This window comes from Vicia villosa, linkage group LG1, assembly GCF_029867415.1.
Source record: "Vicia villosa cultivar HV-30 ecotype Madison, WI linkage group LG1, Vvil1.0, whole genome shotgun sequence".
NCBI lineage: Eukaryota > Viridiplantae > Streptophyta > Magnoliopsida > Fabales > Fabaceae > Vicia > Vicia villosa.
In genome coordinates, this window is record NC_081180.1 from 119,018,235 (window position 1) to 119,041,017 (window position 22,783).

Sequence of the window (22,783 nt, forward strand, 5' to 3'; positions counted from 1 at the left end):
TTAGCTGTCATTTATTTGGTTTTTCAAAGATAGTCTTCAACTAACTTGGAGTACAGGTAAACTGAAAAAGCGGCCCCATTTGTGCTCATGAATCTGCTCCAAGTTAGTGAAGTATCTAAGGTAAATCACATATACGTAACATGCACTCTTGTCCACAAATACGGACGTCCCAACTAAGTACATGAGGTATGACCTTAATGCACATGCTATATGATACATTACCTGTTCATCATCACCATCGGCATGCAGTGCCACAGCCAGGTGGCGTGCGTACAAATTCTCTAGAAATCCAAATCTAGAATTACACTCTTTGGTGTCTTCTATCTCCTTCAGAGCATCCTTTGACTCAACTCCCAAATAGTTCACCATCATCTTCAGTGTATCACATTTGGTCATTTTGGAGTGGCTTAATAATCTTTCCCTAATCGGAAGATGTAGCAAGCATGACACATCATCCAGTGTGAAATACTCATTCTTGATATATGGAGGCCAGGAAAAGCTCGCTGTAATTGGATACACTGATGCTAACTTGCACATAATTAAGGATGACTTTAGATCTCAATATGGTCATGGTTTTTGCTTATTTGGTGGCGTTGTGAGTTGTAAAAGTTCAAAGCATGGTATAATTATTGATTCTACAATCAAGGTCGAGTCTATTGCTGCATCAATGCAAAAAAGGTAGCTGTTTGGATCAAGACTCACATCGCGAATTTCCTATGTTTTCTGACTCCTCTTCTACCATGCTTGCTATTACTGTAATATACTTGATATATGTGCAGAAGGTTGCGACGTGATTTTCACGTCACAAATTTGTGACATTGATTTCACGTCGCAAATAAGTTGCCACACGCTCCCCTGCTGCGTGTTCAGTCATGTCGCAAAAAAATTATTTTGACGTGAAAATCTCGTCGCTAATTAGATTCTTTTTTTAGAGATTCCTCCTTGTATTGAAAGCTTTCCAAGAACACTTCGGTTCTAACAAGAGTCGAACTCAAGACCCTTATATTTATATAATATAGGGTTAATACCTATTTTCACCCCTGCCATATGGGGTTGGTTTGAAAAAACCCCCTGCCAAAAAAAATGTTGCAATAATTCCCCTAACATTTGAAGATTCTCTCGTTTTAAACCTTGTAAAAAATTTGTTTTTAAAACTAACCTTGCCCTTTGAAGATTCGATCATTTTAAACCCTATAATCTTGTAGATTATGTCATTTTAAACCCTCTGGAATATGACGGACAATGTTGGTTTTGCTAAAAAAAATAATTTACAGGGTTCAAAATGATAGAGTCCTTCAAGTGGCAAGGTTGGTTTTAAAAGTAAAAAGTTTACAAGGTTTAAAACGAGAGAATCTTCAATGGTTAGGGGAATTCTTGCAACTATTTTTTTTGCAGGGGGATTTTTCAAACCAACCCCATATGGCAGGGGTGAAAATAGGTATTAACCCTATAATATAGTACTATCTTTTCACTAGGCCAAACTTTCATTTGTGTTCTACCATTGCAACAATATTATATACTGCATATATGCTTGAACATTTACTAATAGTTAAAACTTCAACTATTAATAGTTTATTAAAGATTAAATAAAAATAATTAAATAGTTTAGGGTAAATAAAAATATTATTAAATAATATTTGAATATTATTTAATAAATTAATTTTTATGATATTAATATTATTTAATATTTTATTAATGATTTCAACTATTATATATTAAATAATTATTTAATAATATTTCTACTATTAATATTTCAAGGCTTTATATTTCAACTATTTAATTTATTAAATACTTATTCTATTAAATTTTCAACTAATTAATATTTCAACTATTTACTATTTCAAATATCAATATTTAATACTTTATTAATAATTCAACTATTAAGATTTAACAAAATATTATATATTATTTTAACTATTTAATATTTGAACTATTAATATTTGAACTATTTATTTTATCAAATAATCATTTTATTACATATTTGAACTATTTAATATTTCAACTATTAAAATTTTAATTATTTACTTTATAAAATAATTTGTTTATTCAATATGTCAACTATTTAATGTCTCAACCATAAATAAATTATTTAAAATTTTAACTATATTTATTAATTATTTAATATTTAATAAACTAATTAATCATTAATAGTTGAAGTTTTGACTATTATTAAATACGGAAGAATATATGCAATATATACTATTTGTTGCAATGCTATAACACAAATGAGCGATTTTTCTACTGGAAATAATAATTTAAATATGTCAAAAAAAGCTATTGGAAATTTTTTATGAATTGTTTTAGTGTTAAATTAAGTACTAATTCATTGATGTGTTCATAGATGATAGGGAGGTGGGTGGAAATCAAGAGAAGTGACAAATGATACTCTTAATGTATTTGTCCATTTTCATCCTTTTGAATGGGACAAGAGCCAACCCATTCTTATAACATGCAAGGTAAATAAATGCCCGCCCGCCCATGGCAGCTCTTAAAAAGATAAGAGAGGAGTGTGAGTCAGTCGAGTCGAGAAGAGGGGATCGCCTGTTCACATGCAAGAGATTTAAGATGATTTTTTTTAATTGTATCATATTTATATATAAATTTCTTTATATGCTATATTTATTATGTTAAATTTTTTAAAATATTATTAATTGAAAGAAAAAGTAATTTATAAATAAAAAATTCAGTTCAAATACATCACATCACATCAAATAATTCATGTATTGCGTATTTAAGTTTTAAAAAACTGTTAAACGCAAATAATTTTTGTGTTAGAGAATATCTATATATTATTTTATTCTTGTTTTAAACGTGAACCTTGGATCTATTTTATTATATTAGTCAATCTAATTTCGATCGAAACATTACATATCAACGGTATAATTGATTCTATTAGATTTGTTGCCCGTAAGAGAAGATACCAAATAGGTATAAATTTAAAAAAAAAGAGCTAATTTTATATACATTTCATATGTTAGCCTCACTGTCTCAATCCCTATGGCCATCTCAAATTCATGTAAACATTTTTACAACTATCTCAATCACTATGGCCACATCTCAAAAACATTTTTATATCAATTAAATAAAAATTATTTGTCTTGTGAATGCACAATTTTTTCGCTAACTCACTAATAAATAACATATTTTCTCCCTTCTTCTACATACAAATAAATTAATTAACACGAATACATTCATCAAGAGAAATGATATTATAACACAATTTTGCAACAACCATACACAACACAACACCGTATATATTATATATAGAAGAGCAATTTGTAACAAAAGTCATATACACAACACAATCGAGAGACACCATGTTATTTTGGAACACTAAATTACTGTGTCCAGTATTTGTTCAAATAGCATATGTTACTTATTAAAGGATGTAGATAATAATATTTATTTATGAGTAATCTTTCTATCAGAACTGAACATTGCTGCTGAAAGTTTGACCAAATCTCCAATTAGAGGGTACCGCATCTTTAGCTGTAACACTTTTTCCATCACTTAGTTGAATTCTGAAGGAAAGACTCTGACCATTTAGATACCTTGAGCTTTGCCAGTTAGCACCCCAATTCTTTGACATAGATTCCCAATTTTCCATTTTTGACCCTTTGATCCAAACATTGGATATATCCCCTGCTCCTCCTACATTGCTTATAACCACTAGCTCAAAATAATCATTCCCATTCATTGTAAATTTTATCCCTCCATTTCTTTGGCACCCAACTCTGCATATATGTGACCAGTATCAGTATAAATTGAATAAATAATATATCTGATCTATATATAATACACATACACATATTGATTAATATAATTAAAAAGTGAGTTTTTTCTTATAATAAAAACTAGAGCTGAATATATAACATACTTTTGGTATAAGATTGGGACAATCCCAGCCTCGTAAATTGCGATGGACTCGAAAGCGGTTCGAGACAAGTCAAAATGTGGTCTAGGAGGATTACACCAACCACCATTGTCATTAGGTTTGCTAGGTTCTGGGGGACAAAAATTAGTGGCAGTAACTGTTACGGAAGTTCTCTTAAGGCACCATTGAGGATCTTGAGTTGCATCACAAACAATCTGATAGCAACCACCACATGATTTCCCATCATTAAACAAAGCCATACTCAAAGCAGCTGTGTTATTTCCATAATCATTTATTAATTGATCTCCGTACCCACATGCACCCCCTACAAATCAAACAAGTAAGTTATTCATTTTAATAGTTTTAAATTGCGATCCGTAACGGAAAAAAAAACTACAAATTTAGGAGTAAGATATCTACAATTGTTGACACATTTGCCTATATTTTACCCTTAGGTCCATCATAGGAAGTTGCATGAGCTCGCTGCCATTCTGTTGATGTTACTCTTTGTTCTGAGGTCAAGAATCCCATAAGCACTAAAACACCAATGAAAATTAGCTTTTCCATTACTTGATTAAGTGTCAAATTTTCTTAGTTTTGTGTTTAAGATGATACACTAACTCACATGGGTTTTTATAGATCTAGTTTAGGATGATTATCTCATATTCAAATTGTCGTATTAAAAAGGTGATGTAGACTGAAAACGTGTTATTCCCTTGCTATATATAGAAAGAATTATTGTGTGATATGCATGCAATAATTGAACGTGATTTAACTAGGAATGTCTTGCATGCTCGAACATTTTTCTATGAAAGTTTAAAAGATTGAAAATTGAAACCATTTTTTTGTTAATGGCTTTGTGTATTTGAAACAAGTTAAATCGTATACGCAATTAAACGAAGAAAATGTGAAGAATTTTTTGCTTTAGTAGTATAGTAGCCACATGCAATGGCCAAATATGTGCAATTAACAACAAGGAAGGAAAGCTTTTTAAATTGAAAAATACTCGATCGATGCTTAATTATAAAATACGCTCTACTTATAGATAATTTTTTATTGTTAAACTTTCTTTACATTTGTATATGAATTAATGATAAATATCTTAAAAACTTTATGATTGAAAAATACGATTTTTTTTTCTTTCTTATTATACCATAATAAAAAGACATTAATAATTATATAAAAATAAATATTTGTACCATATTTAATTAGTTAAATAATTAATAAGATGAGCACCATTTGTCTTGGTGAGAATTGAAATAATTCTCATTCATTCATTCACTAGTACAAAAAGATTAATATAATTTTAAAATTTACACCCAATATACTAAAAAAGGGTGTAAATGAAAAACGTGGTGGCAATTTTGTAAATAAAGTGTCATTTTAAACATTATCAGGTGACAATATACACCCTGTTTTCTAAAATCGGGTTTAAATTAAAAATATTACTATAATCAAATTACAATTACTCCATTTAAATTAAAAAACGGGTGTAAATTTATATAAATTAAAAAAAAAATTTAATTTTATAACTCAAAATATATAATAACATATTAATAAATAATTTAAACAATTACAAACAAATAATGAACTTAAATTTCGGAAATAAAATAATTTAAATATTATTAACAAATTAATAAATATTAAATTATTAATAAAATAATCTAATTTTGTAGGATTGAACAAAACTCTTATTAAAATTGAATGTTTAATCTAATTTCATAGCAGTGAAATGCAATGAAGCTTTTCTAAATCCAATTTTCAACAAAACTCTTCTAAACCAAGTTTTCAACAAATTTCACGATGAAAACATAAATTTTATATTACATCAGGTTTATTCTTCTCAAATCTTCCATTCTCCTTCTCAAACACCGAAACCCTAACCTTCTCTGAAACGAAGTGTTCCCTTAATCGAAATCCCAAATCTTCCCTTGAAAGGAAAACCTGAAACAAAAACTTCCCTTGAATTCTCAACGGCGTGGCAAAGAAGGAGAAATCGAAAGCCAATGCAACACGGTACGAACAAGTCAACGAAACAAGCGAAAATCTCGAGGGTGCTTCCCCGCCATCACTCATGTTCAGCAGCGATGATGACGATGAAGAATCCAATCAAGATCTGAGTCTAAGAATCGTGGAAAAGGCCCTACAAAACTGAGAGGCAAAGGTTGCACCAAACGGCGTCGTTTTGAACGGTATCGATTCTTCTCTGGTTTCGCCATCGCACCAATCTGAATTCAAGGTGATTTTTCGAAGTACCTTTCACTTTCATTTTTTCTAATGTCGTGTTTAGCTACTTTTCCGTGTTAAAAGGTTTTTAATGCTTATAAATGGAATCCTCAATGCTTTTTTTATGTTTGGTTTTGCATAATTGCTTTACTCTATAATTTTCTTAGAAATTCACTTTTCAAACAGTCCTGAAAATGCCCTTCAATGTGTAGGTCGATTTTGTGAAGAAATTACAATTTACGTTTATTTTCAGTCCTGAAAATTCTGTATTACTTTATATTCAAGATGATGAGGCTGGATCACAGGGAGCAGTTGCGTAAGTTCTATTCAATTATGTTCTTCATTGTTTATGCTAATTGTTTGAATTTGTTTCTGAATCACTCGATATGTATGCAGTAGCAAGAAGAAAAAGAGAGGTCAACAGAGGGATGTTGGAGGTGATAAAAGTGGAAGAGGGCTTCGTCAATTTAGCATGAAAGGTTTTTTTTATCTGTCTTATTTCACCAATTTTGATTTTAGGATGATGATACTTTGCATCTAGTATGCAGAATATTGAGATGCTGATTGTGGAATTTATAGAATTGGTGTTTAGATACCTATGCTTTGTAAAATAGACATTTGTTTTTGTTTATTTTTTAGGTTATGCTGACTATTTTCTTTCTGGTTTTGCGTCTGATTTATTGTTGATTCTTTGCAGTTTGTGAGAAGGTAGAAAGCAAGGGAAGGACGACTTACAATGAGGTTAGGTGGTTACTCTAAGTCAGTTTTTGTTATGTTGAAATCAATCACTTGATTTATTTGATGAATTATATGCTTAGGATTTAATGTACATAACAGCTTCGAATCTGTGTTTTTCCCTTCTTTTTTATCTAAAATACTTTTGTCAATACTTATCATGATAGCTTTCGGGGATGAAGTTGATCATGGTAATTATTTTTGTACTGTAGGTGGCAGATGAACTTGTGACTGAATTTGCTGATCCAATCAAGAGTGTTCTGTCCCCTGATAAGGTTTTCTTTCCTTCACAAGCAATTCAATATTATTTGCTACTATGATATTTAAGATATATAAGTAATCAACCTTTTTTTTATACTCATGTGGTAATCAACCTTTTTTTTCACTACAACTCTAGGTAATCAACCTTTTTTTTATATCAAAATCAATTTTCTTTACTTGTCATCAACTAAAGCTTAGATATTTTCTAGTGAAGAATCAGGAAACCATACAGCCTTATTGGATGTATCCACCGAGTCTGATGCTCAGGGAACTCTACAGCTTGGACTCAATCAATGGAAAATGCAGTCTAAAGTTGGAAAACAAGACTTTCAATCTCTTCTTTTCAAGGTTCTTTTTAAATATTCAATTATACTATTCTTTTCACCCTTTGTGCAAAATGGAAGGATAGTGACAAAGAGATACTTGAGTGATTTCTACAGTCCACTGTCTTAGACTTTCCTTTCACCTAAAACTGCAATGTCTGCAAATGATGATCTCAAGACTCCAAAATGTCCCTACACTTAAATTGGATTTCATGTAGTCAATAATTTGATGTTCAACAAGATTCGTCTCAAGTTTTTTGAGGTCAATCATGCAGGAGAATTGTGAGTCTAACAAAGTCTGTATGTCCTTTTATAATTAAAGATTATGGCGCTGGTGCATGCTTTTCCATGTGACTATTGTGCAATATAATATAACTAAAAAGGCTATTAGGATTAATCTTATGATAAGCTTTTCATTACATCAGTCAAAGCAATTATTGTCTTTGTTTTCACATCTTTCTCTTTCTGCTTTTGTAGTTTTAGTTGTTTCATACTGCTAAATAGCTTAACACCGTTACCAACACTTCTCATGGAAATCGTATTCATTGTCTAACATGTGTAGGTGTTCGATAGTGACATACATAATTACAAGCTGTATGGGGGTTGCAGAACACAGTGGTTTGATGAAATGTCCTCGCTCGCAAGTTACTGCCGCACTGGTTCTTATATATAGCTATATTGGTGTATCTACTGTTGCAACATTTCTTGGATCTGCGGTAGTTTTTTTCTTCACAACATATTGAACTAAGAGTAGTAATGGTTTCTAGTTTCAGATAATGACGAGCCGCGATTTGAGACTGAAGGCGACAAATAAATTGCTTAACAATATGCGTGTGATTAAGATTCAAGCGTGGGAAGACTATTTTGGTAACAAAATTCACAATTTCGTGAAGCCGAGCATGGATGGATTGGGAAATTCTTGTACAATTTTGCTTTCAAGAATCACGAATTTGTTTTCAAGACCAATGGGAGGGTTTGTTTCAGACAAAATGGGGAAGAGGTTTGGTATGAATATGTGATTACGTGGATCACGAGATTTGGATTTACATTGAGCGAGAAAATGATTATTGTCTGTGACGTGTTGCCGGTATATTTGTCCGAAACCAAGAACGTGTTGTCGGACCATTTGGCCAATAATCTTTGGCAAAAGAGACACGCTGTGTTATGTGTCCTGGAAATACTTGCTCCAAAGGTATATAGTTTTATTCTTCATTGTGGATTTTTAAAAAAAAATAAAACTAGTAATTTAACTCATTTATTGTGAAGACTTGAGTGATTAAGACTTTGGATGCCTGTAACAAAATGTTTAGTTTCTTAGTTTGATGCAAAATTAGATTAGTGTATCAACAGTTACATACATCATATACTGTGACAGGAAGAAAAGTCTTGTGAGATGTTTATAATTTTAGTGTTTCTAGTTAAGAACTACAATTCTATCATTTATTGTACTCTTTGTTTATGATAATATACCTGTTAGAAAATGAAGGTTGGGAGGGTGAGTAAGTACACTTGCTAGGCAGAATATTAGTTATGTCCTAATAGGTCAGCTATATAGTAGTACAAAATAAGACCTCAAGCATGGGCTTGTATGACATATGACTGCTCTGAACTTGACAGGTTACGGCTAAACTATCTTTTAAACTAGTCAAACTTGTCCATTTGAAATATATAAACCGTGATGGCGTAGTTTGGACAAGTTTCTTAAATATAAAATGTAAAAGATATATTAGTTATCTTAAATATTTTTAATTAATTTAATTTAATTATTAATTACTTCTACTAAATAAGTTTATTTAATTCTTTTATTTGTTTGCTTATTTGAATTTTGATTATGTGTTTAAGTAATTTAAATTGTGCTTGTTTGTGTGGTTGTCTTTGATCTCATCCCCATTAATAAATTGTATCCATCTTCCATGTGATATAAATCATTTTCACCGCTTTCTTTTATTGTTCTATTTGCTTTTTTATTGATATATCATCAAGTACTTCATGTGTTTTCAAAGAGATAATACTCACCATTAGAATTTGAGTTGATATTAATACAACTTGTATCCAACAGTCACTTGCCAAACACTGTCAACTAGGTAGATTAATCACAGAACTCTCATCAAGTGACAGTGTAAACGTACCTTGTGGTTCTGCTTGAGAGAACCCCAACGGTCCTTCTGCTCTTGCTGTCAAGGAAGCAGCCTGGGGTCTTGCTCGCTATACTGCAATTAGTCAGGTGAGAAAATCACTCCAGTTATATAAATTCTTTCTTTTAATTCATAGTTATTAGTATCACATCAATAAAGGGCTAAAATATGTTCATTTAATGGTTTATTAGGACAATGGATTGGTCCCAATTGTGGAGCCAGAGATCTTGCTTGATGGAGAACATGGAATTGACAGAACTTTTGAAGTAGCCCAAAAGGTTTGGGCTGAAGTTTTCTACTACCTTGCTGAGAAAAATGTCCAATTTGAGGGTATTCTCCTCAAGCCTAGCATGGTTACTCCAGGAGCTGAGTCTAAGGACAAAGCCTCTCCTATAAAACTCGCCGAGTACAACCTCAATCTCCCCCACACGAGAATCCTCTCCTATAAATGGTAATCTCTTTCAGTATAGATTTTTTCGAAACTACTACACAAGCGCGGAGTGTGGTATGCTCTCTTGAATTTCTACACCCAATGTGTATTGGATTGAGTACCATGTAGCTTAAATCGATAGACTTTGTTATCATGATGCATTTCTTGATAGAAATCATAAAACTAGAGAAACTTAGCTAATTTTATTTCTAATAACACCAAAGCAAACTTTTTAAGGTGTTATAGTTTTCACTATGTGGAGTCCATTAAGAACTCACAAAACTTAGCTATTTGATTGAAGTATCAAAACTTAAATCAAAGACTACTTTATAATACTAATGATAATGACTTGATCAACTTCATTGAGTTACTAAGCAACACTATTATGTAGTATAGTGCAGTAGTTGTCTTACTATGAGTATGCATTGGCTTATATTAGCATTGCAAAAGTTTTTTTCTTCTAATTTTCTTAGAGTTTTCTATAATTATTCTCTTTCTAGTTTAGGAACCGTAGTTGTATAATCTTGGTAGGAAAAGAGTCTATCATTAAGTCTCTGATTGTTGTATTATTATCATATTTTGAATCATATTTTATGACCTGAATATAGAGATCTTTCGTACAATAACTTCAGCGCCAGCCAAGGGAATCGGATATGTCAAAATGATAAAGTGTAAGAATCCATGCATTTGTGTGCATTTGTTTGCAAACTTAAGAGCCTTTCTGAGACACCACTTTTTCTAATATGTTACAGAAACTTGTTTTCTACTTCATGGGCAAATAATAACATGTAAGTTTGGTCTTATAAGTATATACTCTTTCCATTTCTTTCTTATTATTTTTTAATCTTGTTATACTAATCATGCTAACATATTCTATTCCTTACATCATTCTTTCAGAGGAACAATTTCGTGTTTGAGCGGATGCACCAAACGTGAGTTTCTTCCTGGTCACTTTTCATATAGACAACTTAAGTTTCTATATTTTTTCTTACCAAAGCATGTTCTAATATTCTAAACATGCATAGAAGATCAATGATTTAAAATATCAGCAATAACCTACACGTCACAATCAATGTGTTGTTTTCCTGTTCTCTATATTTTACATGGGAAACACTACAATCAGGCTGTGTGTAGAAAAAATATCAGCAGAAATAAACTGTGAATTTTGTTTGACTAGCTACAGAGAGTTACATAACCTACCATGACAGAAACGTGATAGTTAGAGAGAGAGAGAGAGAGAGAGAAATAGCTAAATTCCATGTCAGTCCAACAGGAAATTAAGCATTTAGCACCACTGGTATATTTATTGATAGTGACTAACTGGGAGAAACTTATTCCCCGCAAAATGTCACTACACTTACTATGGAAGATGCTGATTTGTACATGAATGCACGTGGTTCTGCTATTTCTTTGACTTATTATGGGTTTTGCCTGTAGCAAATGGAAGCTACACAGTTAGATGCTAGTAAAGGTTTTTAACGTTTTTCTATTTTTCTATTTTTCTATCTAAAGAAGCAGAAGAAGAAATCTACAAGATCAAGTGCAAATGGTTGAAGAACAAAACCTACAAGATCAAATGCAAATGGTTGAAGAGGATATAGACATAGAAATGTTGCCAAAACAAAAGTCAAAGAAGAAGAAAACTTATATATGAAGAAAGTGTTATGACTTAGTTAAAATATGATTTTTTATGTGTATGATTTTATAGTACTTGTAAATATTACGACTGTACAAGATTTTGTATACTTTTTGGTTAATATTAAAAATATTTTGACTTAGTTAAAATATGATTTCTATGTGTATGATTTTATAGTATTTGCAATATTATGATTGTACATGAAATATAAAAAATGGTGTATATGAAATAGGGTGTAAATAGATTTAAATATAATATAATTGTTCATTCATAAATTGTGTATTTACACCCGATTTTTATTAAAATAAGGTGTAATTAAAACGTAATTACGCCCAATTACACCTGATTTTTATTAAAATAGGGTGTAATTAAAACATAATTAAGCCCAATTACACCCAATTTTTATTAAAATAGGATGTAATTAAAATGTAATTAAAATGTAATTAGGCCCAATTACACCCGATTTTTATTAAAACGTTAAGCCCATTTACACCCGATTTTTATTAAAACAGGGTGTAATTAAAACGTAATTACGCCCAATTACATCCGATTTTTATTAAAATAGGGTGTAATTAAAAACGTAATTACGCCCAATTACACCCGATTTTTATTAAAACAGGGTGTAATTAAAAACGTAATTACGTCCAATTACACCCGATTTTTGTTAAAAATAACGGGTGTAAATTCGTTAGACATTTCTCACCCTGTGGATATACACCCGATTTTTATTAAAAATAATGGGTGTAAATTTAATAAAAAACGGGTGTAAATTAACATTTTTGTACTAGTGATTTTACAAAGATATTATTATTATTATTATTATTATTATTATTATTATTATTATTATTATTATTATTATTATTATTATTATTATTATTATCATCATCATTATTATTATTATCATTATTATTATCATTATTATTATAATTATAATTATAATTATAGAGAAGAATATGATCATAGAATAATCAATTATCCGTTGTCCTTGTATTAGGTATTCTAATTGGTATCTTTTCTAACACGTGTTATTAGAGCTTCGACTCACCATACGTTTTAATTTCTACTATTCATAATGAATTAATCAACCTCAACAACATCATCATCAACAATGATTAAGTTAACCTCTCCAAACTATTCCATTTGAAAGTCTGGAATAGAAGACATACTCTATTACAAAGATTCGTATTAACCTTTGCAAAATAAAGGGATGAAGCCAACACTAAAACTAATGGAAAAGTTTGATAGTGAATAGAACAAAATGTCTTTCATCTCGTTGCACAAATAACAATTACGTAGAATATAGAGAAAACTAGAATGTTTCTAAACACTTAAACGGTTTTTAAATATTGGTAAATCAATTCATCAATATGAAAATGGTGCATGAAAAGGGATTGCAAGCATTGTTACTACTGAGTTTCTTACTGGATAATTGCGACACATCAGTGATTTCATTAATCAACTCATCCCCACAAGGTGTTCTAACATTGGACAAAGTAAAATACAATATGTTCAATAACGAGTCAAGAAGGAAGGAACATGGAATGCTGACAGAGTTTGAGGCATTTGTCACAGAGTATCATGGAAGAAGCATCCACACGAAGTTCAATACTAGAGATAAGTCAAGGGGAAAGTTAATACATAAGTACAAAGGAAGATAATGGAAAAGAAAAGACGTAGAATATTTTTACTGTCATGAGAAAGATCACATGAAAAGATAATGTAGGAAACTCAAAAGAGATTGACAAGAAAATGGTGATGCGAGTAACATAATTGCTACCATTTGCAAGGCAATGATGTATTCTACGTTTGTGATAATGGTCATGTTAATTTGGCATCTCAAGATACATGTTGAGTCTTGGATTTTGGTGCATCATTCCTTGTAACCTCACAAAGGGACTTCTTTCCTTCCATACAAGCAATGATTTTAGTCACGAAGATTTTTGAGGTGATTTCCATGTTTGAGTGTTTCAACTTCTGGATGTATGGTAATGATATTGTTTTTGAAGTTGTATCATTCAAGGTACTCATTTATCGCTTTCTATAACATAACATGTTTAAGAAACTTTTCATTTGTACAATTATCATACCATTCATTCTTTTGCATTACTTGCTTGTTGATTGAATCACTTTAATTCCTACCTCCAAATATGATGAAGCTTTCCATTGTTCATATATGCTGGAGACCACAATCTTTGTTTTAACTAGATTTTATTATGCTTAAACTTTTATTTGTGTTGATTTTATGAAATCATGAAAAGGATCAAGGAATTTTGTTTCATTTTGAGCACAACTACCATAGCCAAATAGTCAATTTACCTTGTGAGTGTGTGATCATTTGTTAACACTTTGAGCTTTTTGTCAACATCCATGTTATTTCTTGAACTTTTATGCTTGCATTTGATTCACTTATTTTTGTATGGATGTTGATTCCTTTGTTTTCTTGAACCCTCAACCATGATTTTTGGTTTGAATTTTACCTTATCTTAGAAAGTAGGGAGTATTCACACTAGGATGTTGGTTGAACTCAAGTTGGGGAGGGAAATGATTGTTCGTTTATTTAGTTGTTGCTATGAAGTTGAAAAGAAAAAGAAAAGAAAAAATGAGAAAAATAAGTGAAAATAAAAAGAAAGAAAAAAGAGAAAAGTTTTGAAAAAGAAAAAGAAAAATAGTATGAAATAATGTTGTGTTAATAAGTATGTGATTGGTTTGAGAAATTTGGGGTTATGAAGAAGTTTAATTAGAATTTTGCGTTTGAACTTTTGTGAGTTGATCACCCCCTTAGGTTTAGGCAAGTTTTTGTTTCGATTAGCTTTAGGCATTATCCCTTGTTTGTTAACCAAGCCACATTACAACCTTGAAAATCCCTTGTGATTCTTGCTTTTGTATTTTCAATACAATTTTTGGATGAATGCATAATTTAGTATTTTGTTTGCAAGATTGTTGGAAGAGTGAAAATACCTCACCTTTGTGTGTTTTTATCCCTTGATGAATTTTTCTAGGTGTGATTCATAATGTGAGCTTGTATTGTCTTAGAATTTCTAGAATGATTATGTACTTAGGATTCGTTTCGTTTACATGTTGTCGTTGTAGGATTGTGATAAGTATTTACCTTGATTATACATTTTTGTGTTGAGCCATATATTTATTTTTGATTTTCTAAACTTGTTGATTCACAATTCTTTGGTTTATTACATTTGATTCTTTGATTTATTTGACATTGTTTGAGGATAAACAATATTTTAAATTGGGGAGAGTTTGATAAGTGTTAAAATGTTGTTATTTTGAGTATATATTTGTGACACTTATTGATTATATTCTTTCTGTATTTATAATAAAATCTCAACTTATGTGTAAATATTTGTATACTTGAGTTTTGATTCGTTTTATGTACTGTTTGATAGTTTTTCCTTCGTTTTATAGGTATTAATGCATATCGGAGCCTCGAGTAATAAAATGTCGAAGGCACAACTTCAAATACGCAGTTTTGGAGCAATAATGACAAATTTCTGCAGAAGCCTGCTAAGCCAAGCTGTAGCGCGCTAGGGGATTCAATAATAGATGCATAGCATTCTTCATAAGCTCGCTTAGCGCGGTTAGCTCGCTAAGTAAGGTCTCTTTTACTGTACTAGATATTTAGGAATAAAGTGTAATCTCGCTTAGCCAGCTTAGCTCGCATAGCGAGCCTACACATATTTTGTTTATATGTTCTTCATTTGTAACATTTTAGGTTATGGTTTTTGAGGTATTTTTGACCAAACTCCATCAATCTCATTCTTAGGTTAGATTAGGTTAGAAAACAACTATGAAGCTTGCATTTGGATGATTAAATGTGGATTGATCGTCGATCAAAGATGACAAACTGGGAGATTTTCGGTTAATTTCTCTTCTTCTTTGTGTATTCTGTATTAGTTGAGTTTGTTTATGTATTTACTTTTGACTCACGTATATTTATCACTCATGGCGTCATATTTAAGTTGCTTTACAAATCTTTGTCGATTGTTATCTTAGATTTTTGCTTTGTGCTATGGTTTTGGGTTGCTATGGACATATACTGCTCGAATCCTTATCTAGGATGATTATGTTAGTTTCTAGACTCTAAAGATAGATTTAGAAGTAACATTCACTTGGATATCGATGCTTAATGCATATGTGTTGATTGTGTTGTGCTGAGAGATCGTCGACGCGAACAACACGGTTGTCTTTTATGTTGTCGAGGTGTGTGGAGAGATCGCCGCTGAGATGATAAAATAGGTTTAGTAGTTGATACGTGATGACATTGACGAGTATTGTAAGTTGGGTATAACTGGTCGATAAGCTTAAGTCTGTGACGGATGAGTATGTTTGCATGTTTGATAAACTAATTCTATCAGAAAAGTGTATTTATTTTCTATTTATATCTTTTTATTTTCCCCTTTTACTTTCAATCCAGTCAAACCCAAATTCGAAAACATGGAAACTGTTGAATGACATTCTAACAATCATCTCTATAGACTCGATAATTTCCGAATAAATATTTCTAAATTTTTTGTTGTTTGCCGCTATGTCGGATCTAACGTTAAAAAAAATCAAATTTTTGTGTTGGCTTGTTTACCACCGAAATCTGGACTCATTTCCTTTATCCAAAGTTTGTGGTTTACGAGAGGAGTCGTTTCTACAATGCATTCGAGATAATACAAACACTAAAAATATTTGATGAAAAATTGATTTTTTTTATGGACAAAGCTTAAGTACAATTGTTTTGGTGTGGTTCTTAATATTTTTCAATGAAAATATGACAAATATACTTAAATATCATTGAGTAAGTGAAAATAGGAGAAATTTGCTTACGCGTAAGAGGAAATTATACACTTATCATATTTTCATTAGAAAATAGTAAGAACCACACCTAAAGAAATGTATCTAAGTTTTGTCTTTTTTTTATTGTATTTTTTTCTAAAAATGAACAATAATCTTTTTGCTGTGGTGATCTAGAAGACTTAGAAGAACACAAATGGCAAATTTTCACGTGTTCTCCTTTCACTGTTCGATCGCTCCATGGCTGAACTTCTCCACCAATGTTTTAGTAGACGAAAAAATCAGACACATGTTGAAGGTTTTTTAGTCCATCCTTATTTATGAATGAGGAAAAATTGATTTTGTAAAATTAATAATAATTTAAATTTAATTAAAAATAAAATAACTTATGTTTGGATACATTTGAGATGAATGATAAAATTTAATATAAAAAAAGTAAATTTATAATAAAAAACTAAATATTATAATTTTAAAGATAAAAATCAACCATACTAAAATTAATTACTATAATTCCGTAGCACGAGTAGGATTAATCGATCTACTATGTAGGTCGAAAACCGATGCGAAAGTCTACAAAAAATAACTACTATATTTTAGTTTTTTTTGTTTGTTTCCTCCAATATATAAAACCAAATATAGAATTAGTTAACCAACCATTATGGTGTTGTTTACGGTGATTTCCGGTAAACAACCGCTAGTCTTCCAAACTATAATAAATATGATTTGGTTACTTGCAGGATCGACTAGATTGATCCTAGGACACATAGTCAAGAAGATTGTTATCAATGTTTGTTCGAACCATATTCATTATTTGTCTTCTTCAATAAGCGTTGTTCGATTAAAGAACAAATAGTCTTGACAATCACTTTGTTATATATAAATGTGACTTCAATGGAAAGATAAGTAACATAACATAGAAAATTAAAAAGACTATTGAAACGTAAAGAATCTTAAACTGCAGAAATGTAAAAGACTTTGAAAGTAAATAGCATGAAAGTAATTCGAAAATAAATGACGTTAAAATAAAGATACAGAAATGTAAATGGCAAGAAGTAAACGAAATGCAGTAATTCTGGAAGATAAAAACAAAAGATAATACACATGTATTAAAATGGTGGTGTCATACGTACATTTTCTCAGCGAACTCTTTCTCTTAACGCTTGATACTTGAGTAAATATGTGAGTGATTTGTACAAAATGAACACACAGAATCCTAACATTAAGACTCCTATTTATACTAGTTTCGACCTTAACGGTCCTATACTAATCTGCTGCCACGTTTCTCATCAGAACTTCCAGCGAAGCCATCTGTTATTGAACGGTTACGAAACCGTCTTCGAATTTCAAATCTTCCCGCCTGAGTCCGTTTTCGACGCGTGGCAGTGTATTAAAAACATTACGAAAACACGCTAAGTAGTAATACTTAAATACATATTCTATGAATTTTGTCTAAGTCCCGAAGACATATGCTTTCATTAATCTTTCAGCGTTCACTTATCTTCATCGAACTTAGAAGTCTTTATTTTTCGAAGCATGACCATCAGTAGCCATTCTTTTACTTTTTAAGGGATGGCCATCAGTAACCATCTTTCCTTCGATTCTCAACTCCTTCGAAGGACAAACAATATAAAACGAAATCTTCAGCTAACAAATTGCCCCCAATAAATGCCTGTTTCGAGAATCAACAGAAATAGGCGTTTCTTGTCATTATAAGATTTCGTTTTTATGATCCTTGAAAGTTCCAAGACTGCTGACTAGCGTCATAATCACTGATAACACTGTTTCCGAAACGTCTTGTCATTTTCAAAGATGTCTTCTCATAACTTACATTCCCACGTTTTAACCTTACTTCCTGATCATTACTCCTACATACTAGGAGTGAAGCTAACTCATTCGACCGCCGTTGGATTAAATCACCAGCCGCCACGTGTCTCTCGGGCTTTACCCAAAAGATTTAAAAAGGTTTCCGTTAAACCTTTAAATACTTGATCTTGTGCCTCTATACCGCCTTTCATTCATCTTCTTCACCGAAAAATTGAAACATCTTCACTCTTTTTAGAATCTTGTTCTTTTAATCAAAAATTTCTCCATGGCTTCATCTTCAAATGTTCTTCAACCCACTTTGAAGCTCCAATCAACAACACGTTCTGGGGAACGAGAGTTCGTTCCAAACCCTAACACTGAAGAAATACGCGCTATTTACGCTTCCCAGGTAATCATTCCCTTTGAACTCTCTGGAAAAACTCTTGCCTTTATGGGTCCGTTACCGAGTAAAAGTATCCAATCTGTGAATAATTTTTTTCCTGCTTACTACAAGACTAGACCATTAGTTAGCAAAGTTAAGATAGATGAAGATGGTCGCTCTCCTTTAGGAAAATCTGCTAAAGTTGAGGAAACTTCAACCGCAACCCCTTTAGCTTTAACCAAAATTAGATTAAACTATATGACCAATTCTGTAAAAGTGTTTAGGTCAATCCCTTTAGCCAAACATCCTGACTTGTACTATGCCTGGCTAGAAAAGGTAGAGAAACAAAAAGGATCCTTCTGGAAAACATTAGGAATATACGATTTGATTCAATTGTCAAGAACGGGTTTAGAATACAACCAACCCATGTTAGTAGCAGCGGTTCATTTTTGGGATGCTTCTCACAACACCTTCCATCTCCCATGTGGAATGGTTACCCCCACGCTTTTCGACGTGGCCGCCATTACAGGACTTCGACCAACTGGTGAAACCTTCGATCCCAATGAAATGGATAATGACACTATTGGTTTTAACAATTCGCAAGTCACTTATACGGCATTCATCCAGAAGCATCATATTACCACTGAAGCGACAGTATCTGATGAAGAGCATATTACTTTTCTAGCATTATGGCTTTCACGATGTGCCTTCTGTTCAAGGTCTATCCAAGTTGCGAAAAGGTACCTTTGCATGGCTAATCAATTGCATGCTGGGAAAAAGCTCAACCTCAGCCAACTACTTCTAGGGTCTCTTTATGAAAACCTTAGTGAAGCTGCAAACCATACCAAGAATTTCAAATCTGGTAGTTTACTTTACGCTGGTCCTTTCTGGCTATTGCAACTGTGGCTTAATGCTACATTCGAAACTCATCTTCCCTTTCGAGGAGATGTCAATGAGGAGGATAGCACAATCAAAAATCGAACTATAGAGGGGACCAGGTTAGCTTACCTAACTCCAAAAGAGGAAATGGGAAAGCTTCATGAACATTTCCTGGCGTATTCGATGATGTTTGCTCGGCGTGACCAGTTTGATCCTTCTATGGCCCCATTTGTACACAGAACAATAGGTCCTGAATGGTTTACTCGAAAATTTCCACCAACATCTCAGGATCAACAAACTGAATCTATGGAAATTTGGGAAGCCTTTCTGACTCCAAGATTATTTTCCCACCGTCTTCGACCATCAAAGGGTCAATGTATCCTCATGTGTTATCAACCAAATTTGGTCTCGAGACAGTTTGGGCTAACTCAAATAACACCCAAGTGCTTATATGAGAAAAGGAACCATATGTGTTTCCACACTTTGTATTTGACTGAAGAAGAATGTGAACAAAAAATCGACAAATACGTTGACGTCACCAATCTTTCTCCTATTCCTTTTAAACCTTCTTTTTACTCTACACCAGATTTTCATCAATGGTGGACAGAGTATTATAGCTCTCAAATTTTTGATGTTGATAGCCTTGCTCAGGAACTAACTGCAGCTTTCAATGATGTGCAGGAGAACTTCCAAAAAGGTACTTCCACTCATATTAAAGAAATCCAAGCTTTTCAAAAATTCTTTGAAACTATCTATAGGCCTGATGATCTTAGTCGGACCGTTCGTGAGGCTGCAGTTACTTTGCGCGAAAAGTTTTCCGCCAAACTAAATAAGTTGAAATTGTCCTCGTATGTTCGACCAGAACTACGTTATGAAGTGGCTTTCAAACTCAATCCTCCAAAATTCCCCCCACTACCAAGTGCTGATTTTGGTGTGGCTCTAAGTCCTCCTTTCCCAGTCTGGTTCGTGTGTGGGAATGCTCTCAAAATTCTTCAAGAGAGTACCAAAAACGCGCTGAACGAGTGGTTCCGACTAAGCATACCTTGGATACTTTCAAAGGACATCTTCATATAGATCTTAAACATGTTCGTGTCCTGACTCCAATACCTGAAGGTCTGATTAAGACAATCTTTTCGACTGACTTATCTTTTCTTTATTGATATACTGATTTCAGTCTCAACTACAGCTGTTGCGCGAAGGAGGAAGATTAAGGAAGCTTCTGCCCCAAAAGACTCTGGGACATCTAAAAGCAATAAACCAAGTGGGAGTGACTCCCTCGTCACTGATAAGAAGCCCACGGTACATAATTATCTCATACTCTCAATCTTGTACAATCTGTGATTAGTACTCATCTTTCTCATTTTCCACTTGCCAGAGTTCGAAACCCCCAACGGGTTCGAAGCGTAAAGCTTCTTCGACCACTGGTTCGGATGGCGAAGATAAATCCCCTCCTCAAACTAGACAAGGACAGAAGAAAAAACACAAAGCTGTTACCCCTTCAAGAAAAGGGAAAAAAGCAAGTCCTTCCAAAGCTGTTTCTCCTGGTGATAAAGCGTCCTCTGAAGAGTCTCCTTTGAAAGCTGCTAGTAATGCTTTCGTTGTGGAAAGCCATAATTCAAGTCCAGACAATATTCCACCCAAGGTATTTTGGGTTTGTCCCACATATTATCTTGTGATTTTAACTAAATAATTGTACTGACATTTTACCTTGTTATTGCAGGATGATGCTGGCACTGCTACTTCCGGTTTTAAAGACCCTGGCCTCACCATTGATGTTGACAAACTTTATGGTAATTGTCAAACTTTAACTTTCGTTAACTAAACTCCTCAAAAGTTTATTTTTATGACTAACTTTGCTCTGTCTAACATAGGTACCTCTCAAAATCAAACTCGTGTTCTTTTGCCAGTCTTTGAAGACGTTAGGCCAATTGCTACCATATTGCCTAATGAACCAGTCGAAGAAAGCCACTCTACTGACGAATCCCCACCTACCCATCAAGGCAAAAATTTGGAAGAGGATCATCCATTCTCAGGCAGCGACAATGTGAACCAGCAATCACATGACAACGAAGATTCTGCGTCGGAGAAAGATGCTATGGAAGAGATTTCTCAGCCTGAAAAACCAGTTTCTCATGGAATTTCGACTCTTGACGCAAAAACCATTCCTGAGACGATTTCGACGCCTGCCCCTGCAAAGCTTACTCCTTCAGAGCTTGAACAACTTAAGCAAACTGATCCTCTTAGTTTCTTAAAGGCCATTATGAATGTGAATACTCCTTCGCCTCCGGAGCTCAATGTCTCACCAGCTGTAACTGCAGACTCTAGTGACAAGGAAGATATTCCCAGTCTTCTTCGACAAATAAAAGAAAGATTCTTTGGGGTCAATCTTGTAGATGTTCTCAACCGGGACCCTATTAAGAGCCACAACTTAAATCAACTTCTAAAGAAAGTAGATTTGCTTCAAGTTTCCACAGAAGTTTCAGAGGTAATTGTTCTGCTGGGCTCTCTACTCGAGCAACTCCAAGCTAACATCCTTCGAAGGCAAAATGTCGAAAAAGAGCTATCTGAGACAAAGGCCTCTCATGACTCTTCATGGAATTCTGTTATGGACGCAACGAAACAAGGTGAGGCCCTCAGGCTCAAACATTCAGAAAATCAAAAGGCCATTGATGATTATGAGAAGAAAATCGGCTCTTGGAAACAAGAAATCAAAGTACTTGAGGGCAAGATAAAGGAGGCTGAAAGTTGTCAAGCAGTCCTACAAAAGTCTAATCAACAAGACTTGCTCGAAGTGGTGCAGTCAGGAATGAAACATTTCGAGACTGCACAAAAGTTAGTGCCAGAAATCGAAAGGTTGAAGAAACACCGGGCACTAATTGAACTTTGCATGTCTTCATGGGAGACTCAATATTTGAAGATCAAAAAGGATCTCCCTGAGGATTTCAACTAGATGTTTTCGATCTTGTTACTTATTGCACCTTTATTTTGTAATCGAGACCACTGTAGACATATAATATTTGTACGCTTGACTCCCATTTATCTCTATCATATTTGCCAGTGGTATTGCTTCGACCCATTTTGTGAAATAGTCTATTCCTACCAAAATGTATCTTTGCCCTTTGGATGACTTGGGGTGAATTTCTCCAATCAAATCTAGTGCCCATCCCCTGAAAGGCCATGGTTTTACTATTGTACTTAGTTCGTTTGCTGGAGCGTGTTGGATACCTGCATGTTCTTGGCACTCTTGGCACCCTTTCGCGAACTCTATACAATCCTTTAGCATCGAAGGCCAATACATCCCATAA

At 32.9% G+C, this 22,783-nt stretch overlaps 1 protein-coding gene and 2 long non-coding RNA genes across 3 annotated transcripts; 2 read left to right on the forward strand and 1 right to left on the reverse strand.

Annotated features, from left to right (window-relative positions):
• Positions 1–3,234: 3,234 nt before the first annotated feature.
• Positions 3,235–4,487, reverse strand: LOC131643997 (putative expansin-A17). Its single transcript, XM_058914370.1, has 3 exons — positions 4,324–4,487; positions 3,878–4,199; positions 3,235–3,734 (listed from the first exon to the last, which is right to left on the reverse strand). Exons 1-3 carry the CDS (start codon positions 4,439–4,441, stop codon positions 3,425–3,427), a joined length of 750 nt encoding a protein of 249 aa, XP_058770353.1. The 5' UTR covers positions 4,442–4,487; the 3' UTR covers positions 3,235–3,424.
• Positions 4,488–8,465: 3,978 nt separating this feature from the next.
• LOC131643999 (uncharacterized) lies at positions 8,466–10,158 on the forward strand. Its single transcript, XR_009296335.1, has 3 exons — positions 8,466–8,611; positions 9,479–9,643; positions 9,746–10,158. It is a non-coding gene; the product is annotated as an uncharacterized LOC131643999 (long non-coding RNA).
• A 56-nt stretch (positions 10,159–10,214) lies between these two features.
• LOC131644000 (uncharacterized) lies at positions 10,215–11,684 on the forward strand. The gene is made up of 4 exons (XR_009296336.1): positions 10,215–10,655; positions 10,737–10,772; positions 10,882–10,916; positions 11,497–11,684. It is a non-coding gene; the product is annotated as an uncharacterized LOC131644000 (long non-coding RNA).
• Positions 11,685–22,783: the final 11,099 nt, after the last annotated feature.

What these genes read in the sequence shown, in the direction of transcription:
- LOC131643997 (XM_058914370.1), bottom strand. Translation starts at nt 4,441, where the DNA reads ATGGAAAAGCTAATTTTCATTGGTGTTTTAGTGCTTATGGGATTCTTG. An exon ending in TTCCTATGATGGACCTAAGG is followed by an intron (nt 4,200 to 4,323) that starts GTAAAATATAGG and finishes TTTGATTTGTAG; the next exon opens with GGGGTGCATGTGGGTACGGA. An exon ending in GTCCCAATCTTATACCAAAA is followed by an intron (nt 3,735 to 3,877) that starts GTATGTTATATA and finishes ACATATATGCAG; the next exon opens with AGTTGGGTGCCAAAGAAATG.